Source organism: Xiphophorus maculatus, chromosome 10, assembly GCF_002775205.1.
Source record: "Xiphophorus maculatus strain JP 163 A chromosome 10, X_maculatus-5.0-male, whole genome shotgun sequence".
Lineage (NCBI taxonomy): Eukaryota > Metazoa > Chordata > Actinopteri > Cyprinodontiformes > Poeciliidae > Xiphophorus > Xiphophorus maculatus.
The window spans coordinates 23,049,740-23,069,279 of record NC_036452.1 but is presented as its reverse complement, the minus strand read 5'-3'; the positions used below and the strand labels follow the sequence as shown (position 1 = coordinate 23,069,279).

The window sequence follows — 19,540 nt, the reverse complement described above, 5'->3', positions numbered from 1 at the left end:
AGCAGGGCAGAGGGTGCCTGTCACAGGAAGCTCATGTGAGGAGGGGCCAGTGTGTTAGCATAGAGCTAGAAAAGCTTTCTTAGAACTTATGACTCCAAATATTGCGAGCGTCCCTAAAACACTTGATTATTAAAAAAAAAATCAGAATTGTATAACTTTGGTTTGTTTCTCCTAATGTAAAACTAATAATAATAATAATAATAATAATAATAATAATAATAATAAATATGTTCTTATAAAGCTAAGAAATGTCCAAACAGAGATACAGACGTCATTTTTAGACAGGCTTTATTTAGTCTACCTTTTCACTGTGACAGAACTAAATCTGTGCAGCCAGCTGCGTTTCCATTACAAATGTGTGCAAATCTTTGTCTATATTCCACTAATGTTAGAAAAAAAAGTGTTTTGCAATCATTTGTTGGCTATCATTGCGGTCCTTCCATTCAATAAAGAAATGAGATTAAAATCACACGTGAATAAGCTTGTTCACGCGATGAGTCACTAAAAATCGTGTAAACAGTTAAATGAGATATATTCACAATTCAGCCATGGCGTTAAACGCTCATCATTTATCAGCCAGAAAGAAAAGAAAAATCTCTTCCAGGCGCCATGACTTGTCATTATCGAAGAAATTGTGTTTTTGTGAAATTAACATGTTTCCATTTATTTTTGTAATACCAATTTGCGCAACTACTGTAGTTTTTTATAACCGGGCTGAGCCTTTTAGTGAGCGGTGAAATACAGAATCTCCTTTAAACGCAGCTGAATGTCTCTTAACATCAACTGCAAATGTTCAGACCCGCTGCTAAACATTCAAATGAGGTTTTAGGATCGTTTGTTTTCAGCACCTCAGACCATGACTGAGCACAATGCCGTGTCAGCATTCTTTCCAATGCTAGAATTTTGTTGTTTCCCCCCCAAAAAGTTTGCTACCATGAATAAAGATATTCACCTGTACGAATATCTTTACCAAGTTGTAGCAGTTTTTTTTAACAGGCCCGTTCAGACGTAAAGCTGAGCTCCGTTGTTCACTGACTGCAGCGTTTCGATGTGTTCAAGAAAAGATTTCAGGCGGTAAGAGAGAGAAACAGTGAATGAGTGCACTTGCTTTCAGACAGGCTGAGAGGAAAAGGAGAGCAAGAGAGGGAGGGCGACACACACACACACACGCCCCCCCCCCCTCTCTCTCTCTCACACACACACACACACACGCACACACCCACACGCACACACACACACACACACACACACACATCTCAGCACTGATTCATGAGTTCGGCTGCCGTCGGCTCAGCCTACCTGTTGGTCTGACGTCGGACCCCGGCTGATCGTGGACCTGATCGCGGAGTTGGGGGTTAAAACCGACTGAACCCGGAGTGGATGAGGAACCTAAACATGTTTCCACGGTTATTACTTTGGACCGCTCTGGCCGCGTACCGCGGGACGCCGACCTGCGACGGATTTAACATAGATGTGAAGTTTCCTGTGATTAAACAGGGGAAAACCGACGGGAGCTTCTTTGGATTGTCGGTGGCTCTGCACAGACAGACGAAGGGCTCCGACAAATATCTGTAAGTTTTGTCGGGATGTGTTTGGGAAATGTTTCGGTTTCACCCGATTGTACCTTCGGGTTGTCAGTGTGAGCAGAGATCCGGCGTTCGGCCGAAAGCCAACCATTACCTGGGTGAGCTGGCGCACACTCACCTGCGGACAACCTGAGCCACTGCGCGGCGTTCGCTGTTAAGATGCGATCAGCTGTTCCCGCCTGCTCTCTGGGGAACACTCACTTCATTCCTCGAAACAAGAGCAGATGGAGAAAGGCGATTTCATTTTCTTTCATCCAGGTCGGAAAATGTCAAGAAGGACATGTGGAACCAGGGCCGGCCCACGCGTGTACGAGGCCCTGGGCAGAGTTTAACGTGGGGGCCCATTTTTGTCTCTTTGGCTTAATACAGATTTTAACACACTTTGTGCAGGAAATATGATGCCATTTTAGACACAAGCAAGAAGGAAAAAAAAACTTCACCATAAAAACGTAACAAATTATTTAGTAATCTAACAATGATTGAATATTGATTAATATGTTTGAGTAAAAGGGAAAAAAATTCATGGCTAATATTTTAACAGCCTATAAAAATATATTTCATATTGTCCCATGATGCCATTAATTTAGCACGTTTACTGTACGTGTCCTTTTACCATGGCCAGCAAGTCAATTAAACTCAGTTTAGTTTGGTTTATTAATATGGCAATAATTCAGAATAAATGTGGTCTCAAATAACATTATCAAAAAAAAATCCCATCTAATTAATATGCAGAAATATAGTCAGTTCAGCCTGATCATATAGACAGATTCAAAGTCAGTTATGGACATTCCAATTTGATTCTATATAAAATAAACAAACACGTCCTATTAATCCCATTATATGTAATGTACAACGCCCATTAAGAACATATGGACACCCACAAAAAAGCTGCTTGTGGATGATGGCTATCATTAGCCGCCAAGTTGTCCATATAACGTGCTAAACCTTAACTGTACACGTGAAATACAGAAAATAAAGGGACAAGTACGGTTGTACTAATTGTCAAAATTACGTCAACTAGAGAATCTCAGGAAAAGTTTTAATTAACAAAAAATAGCAAGAGAAGGGGAAGCAGGTCGGTTGTGCTAGCTTGACTTTGACAACCTCAGCATGTAGATGTGCTGCAGAATTGCTGCGTTTCGGTTCAGGAAAAAAAATAAGAAAAGGGCGACCTGCAGACCGACTCTCTGGCGTATCATCAGTAGAGCAGGAGTTCAAAGTAGATTATCTGTGTCAATCACTTATCAGTTGTCGTGGCAACAGGTCTGTGTGTAGTGTAGCCGACACAGAGAGCGAGAAAAAAAAATAAGAATAAAAGTGGTTTTGAGTTGTTCCTCCGAGATTTTTCTGTTTGCTGACCTAAAAGCCTCCAGGGTTCATTCTGTTGATTCTTTTCACCGAAAATAATCGTCCTTTTGCCCTCTGGCTTCATGCGTGTGCACGTCATTTTCACATGTAAACAATGACATGCAACCTGTCTGTCCATATCTATATTTACAAAATGCTCTGGAACAAAATGAGTGTGTGATTTCGCTTTTGCAGTGGAACGTCGCAGAACTAATGACTTTCACTCGAAGCAGGTCAGAAACACGACGAGACACGTTTTGCTCTGGCTGACACGGGGCGGGGCTCAGCAAGTTGTCATAATAAAATGCGTCTCCTGAGGCTGTCAGCAGCTCGGCTTTACATGAACAGGATTCTCTCTGATGCCTTGAAGTCACAACAATTTAATTCACATGCTGCTTATCCAGCATTTCCAATAAAATAGCTATTTAGAAGTAGTTGCCAATCAGTGAAATGTTACTATTGTTTTGAAAATATTCGCCGGTTTTAAGGGGTTTTTTTCTTTTCACTTTTACACTTTGAAATGAACAATGATTGCAGTATAGTATACACTGTATGCTATACAGTGTATAGCATAGACGACAATATCATGGACGGTGAGTGTGTGTAACAACAAGCTCTCTAAAACTTTCTCCAGATGAATGAAATTCTTTTAAACTCCGCAGTCGTCTGGTGTTGGATTTCACTCGACCAATCACAGCGGCCTCTCCGTCCTTGATCACAGAGCATCTCCAGAACCTTCTCTTATCTGCGCTGCAGTTCTGCTTTGATACAAGGAAGAGACTTGTCGACCGCTTCCTCTGTGTGGTCAGCAGCCAGAAGTTTCCGTGCAGAGCTCACGGCTCAGCGTGCCAGACCGAATGTGTACCAAAAACATTGGTTCTGTTAGCGGGACGGGTAGACGTGCCGACCCAGCTCCGTCTCTCGGGGGTCGTTGCCATGCAGGGTCGCGCTACTTGGAGCAATATTGCAATATTATTGCGATTGCAACAATATTTTCAGACACTGACTGCAGAGCATTTGCTTTCTGTTCTACTAACATACATGAACTGATCTTTTAGAGAATTTATAGGAATTCCCAACCTGAGCTTTATTTTGTCTGTAGCTTCAAAAGAGGAAACACATTGACCTCTTTTCTAAATAATACGGTAACCATAATTATACGCACGTTGGTTCATTTTGACTGTAATAGTAGCTTTTCAGTTGCAGTTTGTAAATTTATCGAGTAAAGAATTTTGTCTTGTGTCCTGTGCAAAAGGGCTGCACAATATTTCGAGAACGGATCGCTGCCGCTCAAGAAAATTCTAATAATAATGCAAAAAATCATTTAACAAAAATGTTCAGACAGAAATAAGTATTTGGTTGTCATATTTAGATCATGCATCCATGGATTTAAATAATATGTTCTTGATAAAAACTGCCACAGTACAAAATGACCCTCATTGTCTTGTGTTGTTCTTTGCTGTGTGTTGGAAGCCAGGCGGCAAAGTTAAAAACAAATTTCACGCAGTTGCAATTGATAGAGCATTATTATTTTTTTTCTTTTTACATAACTTAATTTACTTTAGCAATAAATCCCCACTTTCTGCTCATGAGAAAGATTCGTGTACTCTGCATGTTTTGTGGTAGTATATCATCTTTATCTCTTTATCCTACATTTTCCTCCCTTCTCCCTTTTCAGCTGAGGTTTTGTACAAACTATATAAATTTGTAAAGACACATAACAATGTGCTGATGGAGCGTCTGGTTCTTGATGTTGGTCTTGCATGAGCCCATATTTGTGTCGCTGCTTCCAAGAGTCGTTGCTGTCTGCTTCATAGTTATTTGATAAAGGCAATAGGCTAAGAATACCGTGTTGTGCAATCATTTAAGCCAACTCAATTTCATAGCATCTGGTTAGTCAAACTCATTTGTAATCATTCAATGTTTTACAGATTTGCTCTTTAGTGTCTACACCTGACCAGTGCAACATACTGTAGAGTTTGTGGCTAAAAATAAGGAAATGGGATGACCACACAAGACCTTATAGGGCTAAAAAAGAATAATTTTAATTCTAATCAAGGTAGGCGTGGACTCCACTGTCAATATTTACCAACATATATATATTTTCTTATGTTTTACACCCACACAGTGGTGCTAAAGGTTGAAATATCGTTATATAAGTTATATAATAACATAGAGAACATGCTACCCAGCCAAGCATCTTATACTGTAAATCTTCCCCAGATGAAAACAATGTTAGTAGCAGCAAAATGGGATCTTTGTGGATACAAAACTCACAACAGAGTTTTAGTAGCGACTAACAAAGTTAGCTGCTCCATAGCTTCTAAAAATAAAAACAATGTTAGCATTTTGCTGCTAATAGCAAAACTGAATTTATTATGAATGTTGCTGTACAGAAAAACAGGCACTATTCAATCTGGAATATCAATGATGAGTGAGTCAAATGGGATGAGATACTCAAGAATATTGTTTATTAGTGAATTTTAATGACTTTGATGAAATATGAGACCATGACTTTCAATTAGAAAATGCCTCTGGAATTATTTGGATTTGGACGTTACTAAAGGCCTCGACACACGGGGGGTCACTTCACTCACTGTCCATTCATTTCCTATGGAACTTGCATGATGACGTGACAGTCGCTTTCCCTCCTCCAGCCAAGCAACCGGCAACGTGCACGTGGGCTTGCAACGCGACACAAAACAGTTGAAAATTGTTCAACTTTTGTCACTGTCTCAAAGTCAGGTCTCTGTTGTGTCCCATGTGTTGGGTTTTTCCCTCTTGGTGGCGGATGCTTTCGCCAGTCGTTGTCATTCCCTGTGTGTCGAACCCAAAACGGTAGAGAAAGTATCTGAACGTCAGTAACATCAGACAGAGACACACATTGTCAGGTATAGAACCAAACTGATGTCATTTTTTTAGTTGATGACTGTATCTTTGTTCAGTTGGTGTTACAACATGAAAATGAAAGCGTCTGCGTCTTCTTAACAGAGTGCTGTTGTCAAAGTCAGGTCTAATTTAAAAGGTTTTACCAGCTAAATTATCTGCTATGTGTGGAAACGTCAATGGTTGATATATCAACTTATAAGTTGAGTTTAGAATCTTGTAAAGCTCACACAAAGTGCTTAATGTCTATTAAGCACAAAGAGTCATTGATTAGGATTCATTTAAAGTATCAGGCGAAAGTCGGGCTGCTTAGAACGGATATGAAGGATGACTCAAGACTTTGCTAAGAAATATAAACTAGTCGAAACAAGTCATGGGTGCTTTTCACCCATGACTGAGAAAGAGTCATGAAAGTGTAGACTGAAAGTGTCCATCCCCTAAATTCAGCCATAAGGTTCTCTTTAACCTGTTCAAATGCTCATTATTATCCATTTGGACCAAATATTCCAGATTCCTGATTCCTGGTGGAGCTGATAGGTAGAGTGGGGGGTTGGTGTCCAATAGGAAGCTGGCATTACTTCTAGGAGTCAATGTTGAAGATACCTGAGGCCATTTTGCAGTGGGGTGTCTATCTTCACTCTCTCTCTGTTGTTGAATCTCCGTTTCTTTTTTGTTTTGGTTGTCCTCAGTTGTGGAGGGGAGGAGGGCCTGGGCAGTCAGCTGGCCACCTATTGGCTCTTCCATTTCTTTGACCCCGTGGTATGCTTGGAATGTATTACTTTTCTGTGCAAAGTCACAACCTGCCAGGTTTCAGGTTGAGGCAAGCTGCAAGTGAGAATGATGATGATCTCGGAGCATTAAAGCAAAAAAAGAAAAAGAAAAAACACAAAAGGGACTAAAATTGAGGAGTTCCCGAACTATCTAGGAGTTGAAGCAAATGGTTCATCGGACTGATGAATATTTAATCAGAGCTGAAATGCGTTTGATTTTTCTGCCTCATGTCTGTCTGACTGCCTGAGGCTACAAAAGCCAGACGCATATCTCGTCGCGGTCTTCCCCTCAGCGCTGTGAGGTGCAAATTAAACTGGTATGTTCCAGTATACACACTAATCTGATGTTCAGTCAGAACATGCAGAAGAAACAGGTTCTATTTTTATTTCATACCACAGAGTTAGCCGGAATTAAAGAGGATGTCATGTCAGACGCAGCCAGTACTTCCTGTATTGAAATGCAGCACCTATAACTGAATACTCACTCTGCAATCAAAGTCCACCTTTGCTCTCATAAAGACACACCCTAATGCACCAGAAACTAATAAGAGGCAGAAAGACCAATCGTTCTTTGTGCTTGAATAATGCTTGTTTGTTTGGCAGTAACAGGTTGGCAACTAAGTTTTACAGAGGAGTGCGAGTTTTGGATCAACATTGTGATTTATGTGTTGATTAGGCCGTGACCTCCCTATGACCTCCCTATAGGGGTTCACTTTGGACAAACGTTCTGTCCATCAGTGGCCATGTAGAGAAAACAACAACCGCGCTCTCTGAAGCCACAGCGAGATAATTATGCTAATTTTTGACCAAGTTTTCCCTTCCGACACTCACAATGGTTCTGAAGATAATCTTAGGAGATATTCTTGCAGTGTGTGGTGTGCTAAGGTTGATCTGATCCACTCGGAAAGACGTTGGGACCGATCCGGTCTAAAGTTGAGGATAATTAACTTTGGATCAACATGTTGGATTGTTTTGGCCCGATCTCGACGCGTGGAGTGTTTCTTTAGGACCAACAAAAGCATAGACTGTTGAATGTGACTTTTAGCCAATCAGAAAGCGAGGTGACAGAAACATGGAGGGGAATCCAAAATACTCAGAAGACAAAACTTAACTGCCATTGCGCACCAGCAATTCTGATGAACATTGGAGACGCTACAATTTTTATCGTCATGTGTTTGGTCTTTCAATTATAAAATCTTGTCATGTGAACCAGGCATTACACTGATTCAAGTGTGTTAAGATTATTCAGCAAAATCTTGACAGCTGGACCTAAAGGAAATATGATTCATCACAGAAAAGCCAATGGAGGGATTAGAAAACTGTGCTGTAGTAAATTCAGAAGGACATTCTCTAGAAACATCTCTAAGAAGCCTACCAGTTCAACAAGTTATTTGTTCGCTAAGCAAGTGTGTTCATTACCTACTTAATATGCAGGTCATAATTATAATCAGGTATAGATGGCTGTCTTTTTCCAGCGTTCAGTTGGGGAGACCTTGGACAGGTTACCAGTTCATCACAGGAACAAAGAAGCATGCACTCCCAAAAGCAATTAAAACAAACCTGAGCATGAACGTTTTTGTTCTGTAGAAGGAAGTTGGAGTGCCCAGAAAACAACCCATGCATGCACAGGAAGGAACAATACTCAACTTCCACAGGGGAACTCCCTGCTTGGATTCACACCCAGAACCTTTTTAATACAACGCAGTAATGCCAACAACTGCACCGACATGCTGACCAAATCCAGTGCTGCCAACTGACGTGACGCCAGGCAGGATCGCTGCGCCCCCATGTGGAAGTAGAGCGAATCGCCGACCAGGAAGTACATCAAGTATAAAGTGAAGGTCGTGAAGCTCGCGGCGCTACCTCGGACATTTGGTGAGACATTTTTGCCTCATCCGCCAACATTAGGGCAAAAACAATTTAAAATGTTTCACACACCAGGTCCAGGAAGTTATGTGCCGGAAGCCCAACGTTATGATCTTAAAGGATTCCATACAAGGAATATTTAAAAAATAAATGTGTTGTGAGTCTGCAAGGGAACTTTGATGAAGAGACATTTTTTGTTTAGTTTTTAATTTAATATCTCCTTGACTTGGTGATACGTTTCTGGTCTAATTTTTGTTTGCTAAATAACAAGGCACTACTGAATTTTAATCATGCTGTTTTTGACAAAAACCTTCATACAGGCAAACATGCGGTGGTTGTATCATCAATCACTGCTGTACTGAGCTATTAACGAGGTCGATGAGAGTTATTTATCCATCTTTTACATGTTTTCAGACTCGGTTTGGATTTTGGGAATGATATAAACTCCATTCTGCCCTCTAAATGCTCTGAATAAAGCGTTGCCTTAAGGGCATGTTCCCCATTGACAATACTCAACCATTTTTTCTGATTACTTTCCACCAAATCTCTATAACCACAGGACATTTATGGTAACAAACTCAGACAATTTTGTCAGAGATTCAGCTCACTTCAGGCTGCTGAGCTTCAAGAAGGCACCTAATTAGTCCATAGAGTCTCTGTGTGGATTCAGATCTCTGTATGCATTCATCTTTGATGTGAAGGTCCCTGGAGTTTGTTAGAGAACATTAGTGAATAAACGGCATCATGAAGATTAAAGAACGCCTGAAGCTGTCATCTGAAATAAAAAGACAGTGGCACAACAGCAAACCAACCAAGATATGACCGTTCACATGAAACTGCCCAGTGACTCTGGAGGAACTGGAGAAATGTACCACTCAGGTTGGAGAAACGGTCAACAGGACAACCAGTAGTCGTTCTCTTCGCAGATCTGGACTGTATGGGTTAGTGGTAAAAAGGAAAGCAACTGGTTGAACAATCTAAGATGTATCTGAGACGTTCTACACCCAGCAAACTTGTGAACTTTGGCCCACATACAGAATGCGACATTTTGTGGAAAACTGATACTGAAATACTGAGAGTCTTAAGATGGATACTGCGGTACAGAGAGGTGATCTGCACTGAAGAGCTTCAGCATGTGCGCTGTTAGAAAAAAGACTCCTTTCAGCGTAGGAACGATGCTGATAGATTTGCACGTGGCATCGATCCAACATTCCTCTGTGCACAGAGGCTGTTGCTCTTTGTCTGTGAAGTGTGTCTGTGGGAGAACGATGGAGCTGCTGCCGTAAATCACCTTTAGATGCTAACGTTCTATACTCTGAGAGCCAACACTTTTACATGACAGTAAGCCAGCACTTACATGTGCAAAGGAAGCTTTGTGATGTATGGAGTTGTGTTAATGGCACTTTGCAAAATCCCAGTAACTCCCTTCATAGCTTGCAAATGACAATTTATGAGATTGTGGTCTGTTTTTAAGCAGGTTTAATATGTAATTTATAGTATGTGTTCACTTTTTAAATAGTAAATTAGAAGTATTTAGAAATATAAGTAATAAACAATGTTTATAAATGGTAAATAGTCCTTTAGGACATGTGTTCCACTTTTGTCCCACAGCCTGACGGATGTCTTGTAATACGATGTTGAAAGCTTTGCAAGTCAGATTATACGCCTCCTGCTAACCTCTGCGGAGAAGATATTCAAAGGAGAGACTTTAATCAACCAAAGTTCCTGTAGCGAAGCTTGATTCTGTCTTCTGTCCCAGCAGGATGGAGAAGCAGGTGCCCTGAGGGGCTAAAGGTAGCTACAGCTACCTGAAGCTTAAAAAAAACAATATGCTTCAACACCTTCCCCCTTCATTCTTCAACCTCGAGGGGAAATAATCCTGGCGTATGGGGTTACATCAGTGTGCATTCAGGCAAAGTAAGCTCAAAATTGTGATGCATCCAAAGAACATCTTAATGAATGCTTGTCTATGTAAAAAATATATATTTATATGAATTACATGTCATATAAAAATCTGTTAAAATGTGTTAAGGGTTAAGGTGCTAGAAGCAGATATTTCACCGACATACTTGTGTTTTTCTTTTTCTTTTTTTTTTGTTATCATTCAGGTTCAGTTCAGGTCGCCCACTTCTGTGTCGGTGAAAGTTTTTAACCCATCAGTCTCATGCCTTCTCCCCAACTGAGGTCAAAATGTCTACGGTCACTGATGCTCCGGGTCCCGCATGCACAATGTCAGGTAGCATGGAGGTCACAAAGCGACATGCGTCCATGAGGAGTCCGGCCTCGTTTGTTTGAGTAAATGTGCATTCCTGTGTGCATGCATGCATTTGGATGCAGTTCTCCATGTGACCTGGCTCAGGGTTTGTTTGTTTGCGTAAGTAAATGCCGAGTGACGAGGAACTGGGAAGCATTAAGCGCCTTAATGCCAGAGACATTGTTGTTATCTGGCCCAGAAGCTGCAGATTAAGGCGCGCTACGCCACAGTTCTCCATCTTTTGGTGCCCGAGATCTTTAGCAGCAGCAAAAACAGATCAGAAGATTTTTAATGCGTCTAATATTATTCTTGTATTAACATCAGTTTTGTGTATAACGATGAATTTATACTGATAATTGGCTACTTTCAGAGAACCTCAGTAAAGTAGTAGAAGTAGCTGTTTAGGGTAATGCTCTTCATAGAGTTACACTGTGAGTATAAGAAGCTAACAGTGGATAGTTGTCTTTGTAACAGACATGGCTCACATAGCTTGTCGACTTTAGTTTTTAAACAGCCTTACCTTCAAAAGAGATGTGTAGAGATACTTTAGTTTTCTTGTAACGACTGCATTTTGTGCAACCAGGAATATTCTCCAACTGTGGAGTTTGTCTGTTTTATGCTAGAGGAAAGTGTAGTGGCCCCTTTTTCAGCCAGCTGACAGGCAGAGTCAGCATCAGGTGTGGGAGGGGCAATGCTGCATCGCTCTAACCTGGAGAAACACCTCGTCACTCCAGTTCTTTCTCTGGAATCTTCTTTAAAAACGGGCTTTAAGCTTCGACGACAGGATTGTGGGAAATTTTGTGGTTTTTGAAACTTTTAAAAATCTTTTTCTGTCCCTGGACTCTGGTCACCGTCCCATGGAATCTGCCAGGATCGTGTTCTTCATGGTGTTTTACCTATTAAATATTCTCTCCTGGTCCTCCAAAAGACATGCAAAAAATAATATGAGAAAATGATGTGATGAAAAATGGTTACATCGTAATGTGAGCTGTGACAAATCCATGTTTTACTCTGTGACCTTTACCCTCTCTTCTGCTAGCTTGTTCATCTTATTGGTGAGCTAATGCTACTTGGAATAATGACTACAGTCCAAACAGTTCTTTGCAGTATTAATATTGCATATATTAATATTTGTATCACAGTGTTGTGGACATGCTGTACCTCTCTGGTAGAAACTGAACACGGGTTGACGCGTTGCTGATGTTGCTGCTGCAAAGATCTTCATCTTTATCGTGAAGATGGCCTCCCACGTTTCATTTCTCTGCCTGGGTCTGGATGTGTTTCCCTCCTGTTACTGTTTTACTAAAGGCAGATGGCGGGCTGCAGACAGGATGTTTGTCCAGACGAAACAGCCAGATCCAGAACCGCATCATGGACCAGTGAACATTGACATTTCGCCTTACTGAGCCCAGTACACTGATTCTGCGCTGTGTCCTCCTTTTATTACCGATTGTGTCTCTTCATCCCTTTTGCATCAGAGGTTAGAGGAACTGCTGGGCGTCTCTCGTTGCTCCGACCTCCAGCAGCATGAGAAATACTGAGCATAACCAAATAAACCCAAATGAAGAAGAACACGTGTGTTGTACTTCCTGTTTTGAGTTGTACTTTTAGCTTTGACTGTCTTCAATGTCCACCAAGACTATGAAGCTGGTGAGAAACAATAAGTTAAAGGAGTCTTCATGTAGGGGTCAATCAGACGCTGTATTCCCATGACCAAAGCAGTCACAGTGAGGCCAACAGCAGCACATCTTGTTTTCTTTGGATCAGTCATTACAACATGACGGTTGAATAAAGAGATCAAACTCAGTCTCTCTCTTGGGCTCATGCTGCTTAATTTGATCTGCAAATTGAGTCACGGTGTTCAGTGTTAGCTCCATTCATCTAAACGACAATGAATCAACAGTCCCGCCTACTGCTTCTGAAACTCCGAGGCGGGTGGGCATTCGTTTTCCAACGCTTATTGATGGATCATCCCGTTTGTTCCCGTCTTTACACGTTTTCCTTTCTCACGAATCGGCAGACGTGGCAAGTGTGGCCTGATTTGACATGGATATGTGATCAGTGTGTGTCAACGCAAACTTGCAAAATTACACCAGCCTGGACGAGTCAAACTCTGAACGTTTCATTCATTTCAACAATAAAAAGACCAGATGAAGAACGTCTGTTTCTCATTTTCCTGGAAGGTTCTTTGTATTTAAATTTTTGGTCTCCATTACCATAGTCAGTTCCCAAGAACTATAAACTATGGTATAGTCACATATCTTGTCTTCAGATCTTGCTGTCTTATCTGCGATGGATTGTGGTTTGGCCTGTAGAAACAAATTTCATTGCATCTCTTCCATCTTTCCCTGCAGTGGGTCTAAATGGAGATGGAGAAATCTTCTCTGTTGTTTTACAACATGTTTAAGCAAAGAACAAGTCGTAGGTTTTGTCTGTGTTTATCACGAATCCCTGAGTGGAAGGCTGTTTTGTTTTTTTGTTCGATCTTGTTGTGTGCGTCTTGCGTTGCGTGGAGCGCCGTACCATGCGACCTGGAACATCTCTGCGCTCCGCCGCTGCTCCGCAGGCCAAATGACCTGCCTGCTATACGCAGCAGCTGTGGTTTGGAATGAGATTAATATCTTCATTTGTTTGAAACGTGCAAACACAGACCTCTACAAAGTCATGTCAGCCCAGACAAGGTCAGCTTCGGTTGTTTTCTTCGTCATGGAACTCAGAAAAGCTGAACCTGAAGCCGAGTCTACAGTCTGCAGTGGCCAAACTGACCTTCAGGCCTGTTTGGACTGGAAACCTCGTGGGTTTCTGCAGCTGAACATTTTCCTCAGCAGTCTAAGGAGATGGTAACGGATGTTCCGGGACACTAAGAATGCTGTCAGGATTATATTAAATAATAGCATCTCCTTTTCAAGAAGACAAAACAATAAAAGGGTGTGTGTAGCTAAAGTTTACAGTATATATGCAGTTTCTTCACAAAACAACTAACAAGAGACTTTCGACTCAGTTTGACTCCAGAGGCACAAAAGCTGGAAAAAACACCAACAGAAAGGATGCTATTTTTAGGCAATGGTTGCTAAGATACCATTAGAAACAGATGGATGGATCGACAGATTTATCCAACAGATCAGAATGGTCGTGATTTCAGCTGAGTTTCTAGTGATTAATACAGATTAGAGTTCTTTGTTATCATCTTTGTTGCATTGTTCTTGATGGTTTGTCTTCATGTTGTCCTTCATCTTCAATGAGCAGCTCATGATTTTGTGTTTTGATCTGCTAGGCAGCAGCTTCGTTTCCATTGACTTTAAAGTTGCGCAAATTGGAATAACAAAAATAAACTTGGTCAATGGACAAACGTTGATTTGGGGGAAAAAAAACTCATATTGTTTGCTTAAATGTTTTTCTAATGGGATGAGGTGGATTTTTTTTCTTGGCCGTTTCAAAAATAGTGCATTTCACAAAACCGCGATGGAAAACATTTATTCGCAACATGGCATGACATGTTTATGACTGACATTGCGTATGCAAATTAGTCACGTGATTGCAAATTGCTTTTCTTATCTAACAGAAGCACGGCCATTGCCAAATTGTGTTTTTTTCAACATTAGCGGAATATCTACAGTATTTTGGAATGGAAACACAGCTAGTGAAAACGGATCAGTGTGTTTGCCTGACATTTGTTTGGGGTTTTGCTGTATTGTGAGTCATCAGTATGACCCAAAATACAGTCAGCTGATTGTGCTGTCAGTTAACACAGATCTGCTGCAAACTGAATGCAGTGGACCCCCGGAGTTCACAGGGATTAGAGACCACTACTGCCTGCAAATAGCAAAGATCCACAAATAACTTGGACTTCCTCTTAAAACGCTTATAATTACCTATTTTAATAGAATACATCATAAAACGCATTAGTACACACATTTGGAACCATCTTGGTCGTCCTGCTAACATCCAGGGTCTTCCTCATCTCTGCTGCTTGGCTCATAGAGATCGGCAGAGCTCAATGTTAGGAGAATTTTTATAGATACTTGCTTGGAAATGTGATGATTCCGAAGCCCAGTTTTTGTCTCAGGAACAATTTTTGTCCTGCCTGAGCTTCACCGTATCCAATCAGCTGAAGCAAACAGACTTTGCGTGTTTTCCTCTTTTGGTGGGAAACGATGGTTGTCAGGACACGATCGCCAAGGGGTGTAAATAAGACTCCACAGGTTTTGTTATTTGTTGTTCTTTGCATTTTTTCTCTGGCCTTGATAAAATCCAGAAACTGAGTGAAAAAACACACTTCTGTGTTTGCACCCACCGCGAGAAAGATTAGTGTAGATTAAAACACAGTCGTGTGTTAAAACGGCTCAGTCAAAGTCAGCGATACGTGAAACCTGATGTTTGCTGATCCGTTTCATCCATTCTGATTGAACCTGGGCTGTTTTGCGAAGACGAATGATCGGCAATGCCGGTCTCTAAGCTGGTAGAAACAAACCCACTTTGTGGAAAAGTGGAACCATGACGGGATTATGCCAGAAAAAAATGTACAGTCCGGTGTGTCTCTACAGGACTGCAGTGGGACTGGGATTATCTGAACAACAGAAGAACTGGAAAAGTTGTCATTTGATTGATTGCTGCCTCTGTCGCGACTGACAATGAAATGAAAAGGATTTGAGTTTCTGTAGGTTTTCTTCTCCTTCAGGTCAGGAGTCACGCCCTCTGAAAAACACGTTGCCCTGAACCTTATCTGAAAGTTAATCACCGTCTCTTGTTAGGCTGGTTTACTTGTGCACGGCACACTAACACTAACAGCAGCTATAATGATCCAGCTTCATAAATGAGAGTTAAACAATAAACCAGGAGCTCAAAGTTCCCTGCTTTGTTCAGTCCTGCGTTTACTTCCTTCATTTGTGTTTCTCTTTTTGTCATATTGTCATTAACACATCTAGTTGTTTTTTGTATTTCATTTATAAATTGCTACAACTAGTGATGCATGTGACAACGTTTGAAAAAAAGGGAAAGATTACTGTATGCAAGCAATATTTCTTAAAGGGGCGGTGTTGTGTGTTTCCCAGGCACATAGTACCATTTTATAACATAATCAAGTAAATATGTAGCCTTCAGTTGTTAATATAAAACATATATTAAATGAAGAACTGGAAAAGTTCTTCATTTAAGAACTTTTCTTAAATGAAGAAAAGTTCATTTAACTTTTCTTCATTTAAATGTGACTAAAAAGAAATTTTACTTTGTAATTTCACACTTTGAAATTGGGCTTCTGTCTCTTTAAGAAGCTCCCGTTATTTCTGAAACTGTGCCTTCAGGAAGTCATGACAACATGGCTCCTCTACCCTTTGACATTGTTTTTACCAGCATTGCTCTGAGAAGTAGCTCCTGTAATGAGCTCAGCTGACAAGCAGTTCTATCAGGTGTTTGCTAATTGCTGCTGGCTAGTCTGAAGGAGCTGAGTGGAGGAGTTGCGTAGAACGGCTGCTCTGTGAGGCGGAAGCTCGGAAACTGTAGCTCAGTAGGAGGAGCTTTGTCCTCAAAGGCGGGGCTTGGTCCACCCAGGCGTTTTACACAGCTGAATGGTTGCTATGGAAATTAAGGGATTTCTCAAACATGCATGAAAGAATCAAGGCAACACTCCAGGTCTGCTTTTGATGAAATAACATTCTAACATGATGTAAATAACAAAAAAGCAAACTTTGCATAATAATGCCCCTATAAAACAAAAATGTCTTAAAATAGAATTAAGAGAAAATTAAAGTTGAGAATGTGTGGTCCTTAGAATAAATGGCTAACTAAAACCCTGCAGTTATCCTTAAGGTAGATATTCTGTTATCATTGTTTTGTGAGTAATCAGGAATGGAAAAGTGTATTCATCGTTTAGGAAACAGTTTATGTCCTCCAAGGTTGGGATTATCCAACCAACCAGACCTTGTTGTGTAGATAAACTGACCTCTGCTTGTTTAGCTTAAGGAAGCTGATGTGACCGTACAGCAGCGGTCCGTCTCTGTCCTGTGATTTTTCTCTCTGCTCTTGATACGAATGTGGCTCTAAGTTTAGCTGCCAGTGTTTGCCATGGTAAATGTTTGGTTTAGCCAGCGGGGGCGAATTTCAACATGTCAAAGGAGGAGGTGGAATGCAGCTGCCAGTTGCCCCTCGCCCCACTGACAGTCTGTTTATTGGGAGGTGGTGAGCAGAAGGAGAGACACGTATTGTTGAGGTGGGACAGGAAATGAGATGATCCGTCATGGACGAGTCAGCCACCGGTTAGTCATCTTAGGAAGGTTTCTGCAGGACAAAACATGAGGTCAAGCCTTCATGTAGACGAGTGGAATCATAAGCCTGAAAAGCTTTGTGGAATTTTATTACTTTGACGGAGAAAATCGACAGGATTTTTCTAAAACAGAACAGGAAACGGAGGACAGCGCAGGGCATTCTGGGTAAATCCAACCCAAACAAACGCTCAAGTTTGGCGCTAGCTGGAGACGAGTCTTTTTGGCAGAGGCAAAAGAGAAATACAGCCGCTAAAATCATATTCTGTTTCATTTTTGGTTGCATTTCATAAACTCAGCTCCGTGTCTTCTTCGGGGGTTTTCAGGTCGTCTCTTTCAGGCGCTGCAGCGCCCCCAAAGGCGAGGGAGTGAAGTGGTTTTTCAAACGGCTTGGTTGGTTTGACTCAGTGCGGTGTGACAGAGAACCACACCAGGCAAAAATGTAACAAATGTTGCAATTTTTGTCACCAGTCGAACCGAGGCTCCCATCTAACACACACCTGTCTCTGAGAAACAGAAGGCCACACAAGGAAGTAGAGTGTATGAGGCCTTAAGTCCATCCACAGGTGGGCATCTGTTTGATTTTTAAAGTAGTTTTCAAAGTTCTAACATATAGGAAACAAAACTGCACATGTAAACAAAAACCCTTTCTGTGGGATTAACATGATTAGTTGCTGCAACCTGCTTTCCTCCATCTGAGATTATCGGAGTCCCTAAAGCCTGGGTGATTGGTGCTGAACTCAGGATTCCTGTTTGGTTAGAACAAAGTCCGCCGCCTGGCCTCGAAGTGTTCCTCCACTCGCTCTTTCCCACAAAGGTCTCTAACCTTGGATTGTGGTGTTTTGATACATTTGTTCTGCTCCCTGCAGAAAGAAACGGCCAGCACCAGAAGCAGAAAGGACACATCTGTTTCCCAGAGGTTTTTACTCTTTTTAAACGCAGCTTGCATTAAAATGCAAATAAAAGGAACGCGTCTCGATGTGTTTGCTTCAAGAAACATTTCTGTCTGCCGATGCTTTAAACCTCTGAGGAATCTTGGCTGCTGTCAGTGTTACTGTGAGGAATCAACTGCAAAAAGGAAAAAGATTTTGTCTTGGATGTCAACAATCTTAATATTGGTGCTCTGAATCTAAAGATAGTGTTAGCGTTTGACCTGGATCTGTATTGTTTAACGAGCGAGGTGTAATCACCTGCTGCACATGTTAAACTGTGTCCTGCTCTCAGATCAGTTTTGCTTTCAGAGCATCAGTGATGTTAGAGCAACGACTAAATTAATCTGAGGTTTATATCTGGTTGATAAGTCAAAGGGAAATCGTCTCGCCTCTTGTGATGCTCTCTTGATAAGATTCCTAGTTTATGGGGGCACTTTGTCACTGCACTCCAAAACATCCCAGTTTGGGTTATTTTGCAAACCCAGTCACATGATCAGCTGCGTGAGATCACAGGGAGGATCCAACACCACAAACAAACCGCAGTTGTTGATAAAATGTGGCAAAACTCTCAGATTTAGGTCTGGTTTTAAAAAACAATCTTTATCCTTCTGGATTTCTTAGGAATTTTTACACTTTTAGTTTATGTTTCAGGTTGTGCACATATAAAAATCAGTTGACATTTTAACACACATTGTTTGTAGGCTACCGCTAGCCTGGCCATTCAAATCTTGCTGACAGCTCAGTCTGGGATTTCTCCCATTCACATGGATTCCTGTGGTAGAATTTCAGCAAACAGGAGAAGTTGTGTATGATGTTGTCAATTTTCTGCGCTGTGGTAGAATTGTTTTCTGCCAAGTGGCTGGATTTTTAGCAGGCTAGGCTACTGCTACGCATGTTAACTTTTCATATTTTGGTGCTGTTGTGTTTAGAGAAGTGTGGGGATGAAAAGGTGATGGTGCCAGGAGAGAGTGACTGACATTTAAAACTGGTGTGTTCCAAAGGACAAGGTAAAGTGGCAACAGCAGGTTTAAAAGAATAAACAAATAAAACAACAGAAGAGGCCAAATTACAGGAGTGGCTGTTTACTCACCTTTTTTAGTGAACGCTACGACTGGCTAACAGCGCTAAAGTTAGCATTTGATTGGAGGTTGTTGGTAGAGGTATAAAAGATTAATCCAAATCCAATTTTTTAAAATTTTTACATTTGATCATTTCCAGTTTAAAATGTAAAATACTTATGGACTCATTCTACACTGAACACTAATTATTTGAAATAGTTTGAGAAAAGCACTAAAAACACAATATATGGACGAGTTACATCTTAACTCGTTTGAGACTTTTGTGATCCATGAAACATTTCTTCTGTTCTATTCAAACTCAGAACAGGATCATTTTCAGTGCATTTAGTGCCACATTAGCTCAAGACAAGAAGGAGTCAAACCTTGACTGAAACAAACCAGATTCATCACAGATGCTTTAAAACGCTGCTGTGATCTATGAAATATCACAAACCTCAATACTTTAGACTAAAACAACCAGAAATGAGTGACTCTAATTTTGTTAAAAGAACAAACATGAGCAGGAGGTAAAGCTGCACCACTTAGCATCGTTTCTGCTCTCAGATCACATCCTTCTCACTGGC

General features: G+C 41.1%; 1 protein-coding gene across 4 annotated transcripts in view; it reads left to right on the top strand.

The window, feature by feature from the left end:
* Positions 1–1,256: 1,256 nt before the first annotated feature.
* Positions 1,257–19,540, top strand: part of LOC102221501 (integrin alpha-3-like) — a 40,198-nt gene continuing 21,914 nt past the window's right edge. For all 4 annotated transcript variants that reach the window (XM_023341289.1, XM_023341290.1, XM_023341291.1 and 1 more), the window contains exon 1: positions 1,257–1,571. In XM_023341289.1, coding sequence (XP_023197057.1) covers positions 1,381–1,571 — 191 coding nt within the window. In that variant the 5' untranslated portion in view covers positions 1,257–1,380. The remainder of the gene's footprint in view (positions 1,572–19,540) is intronic.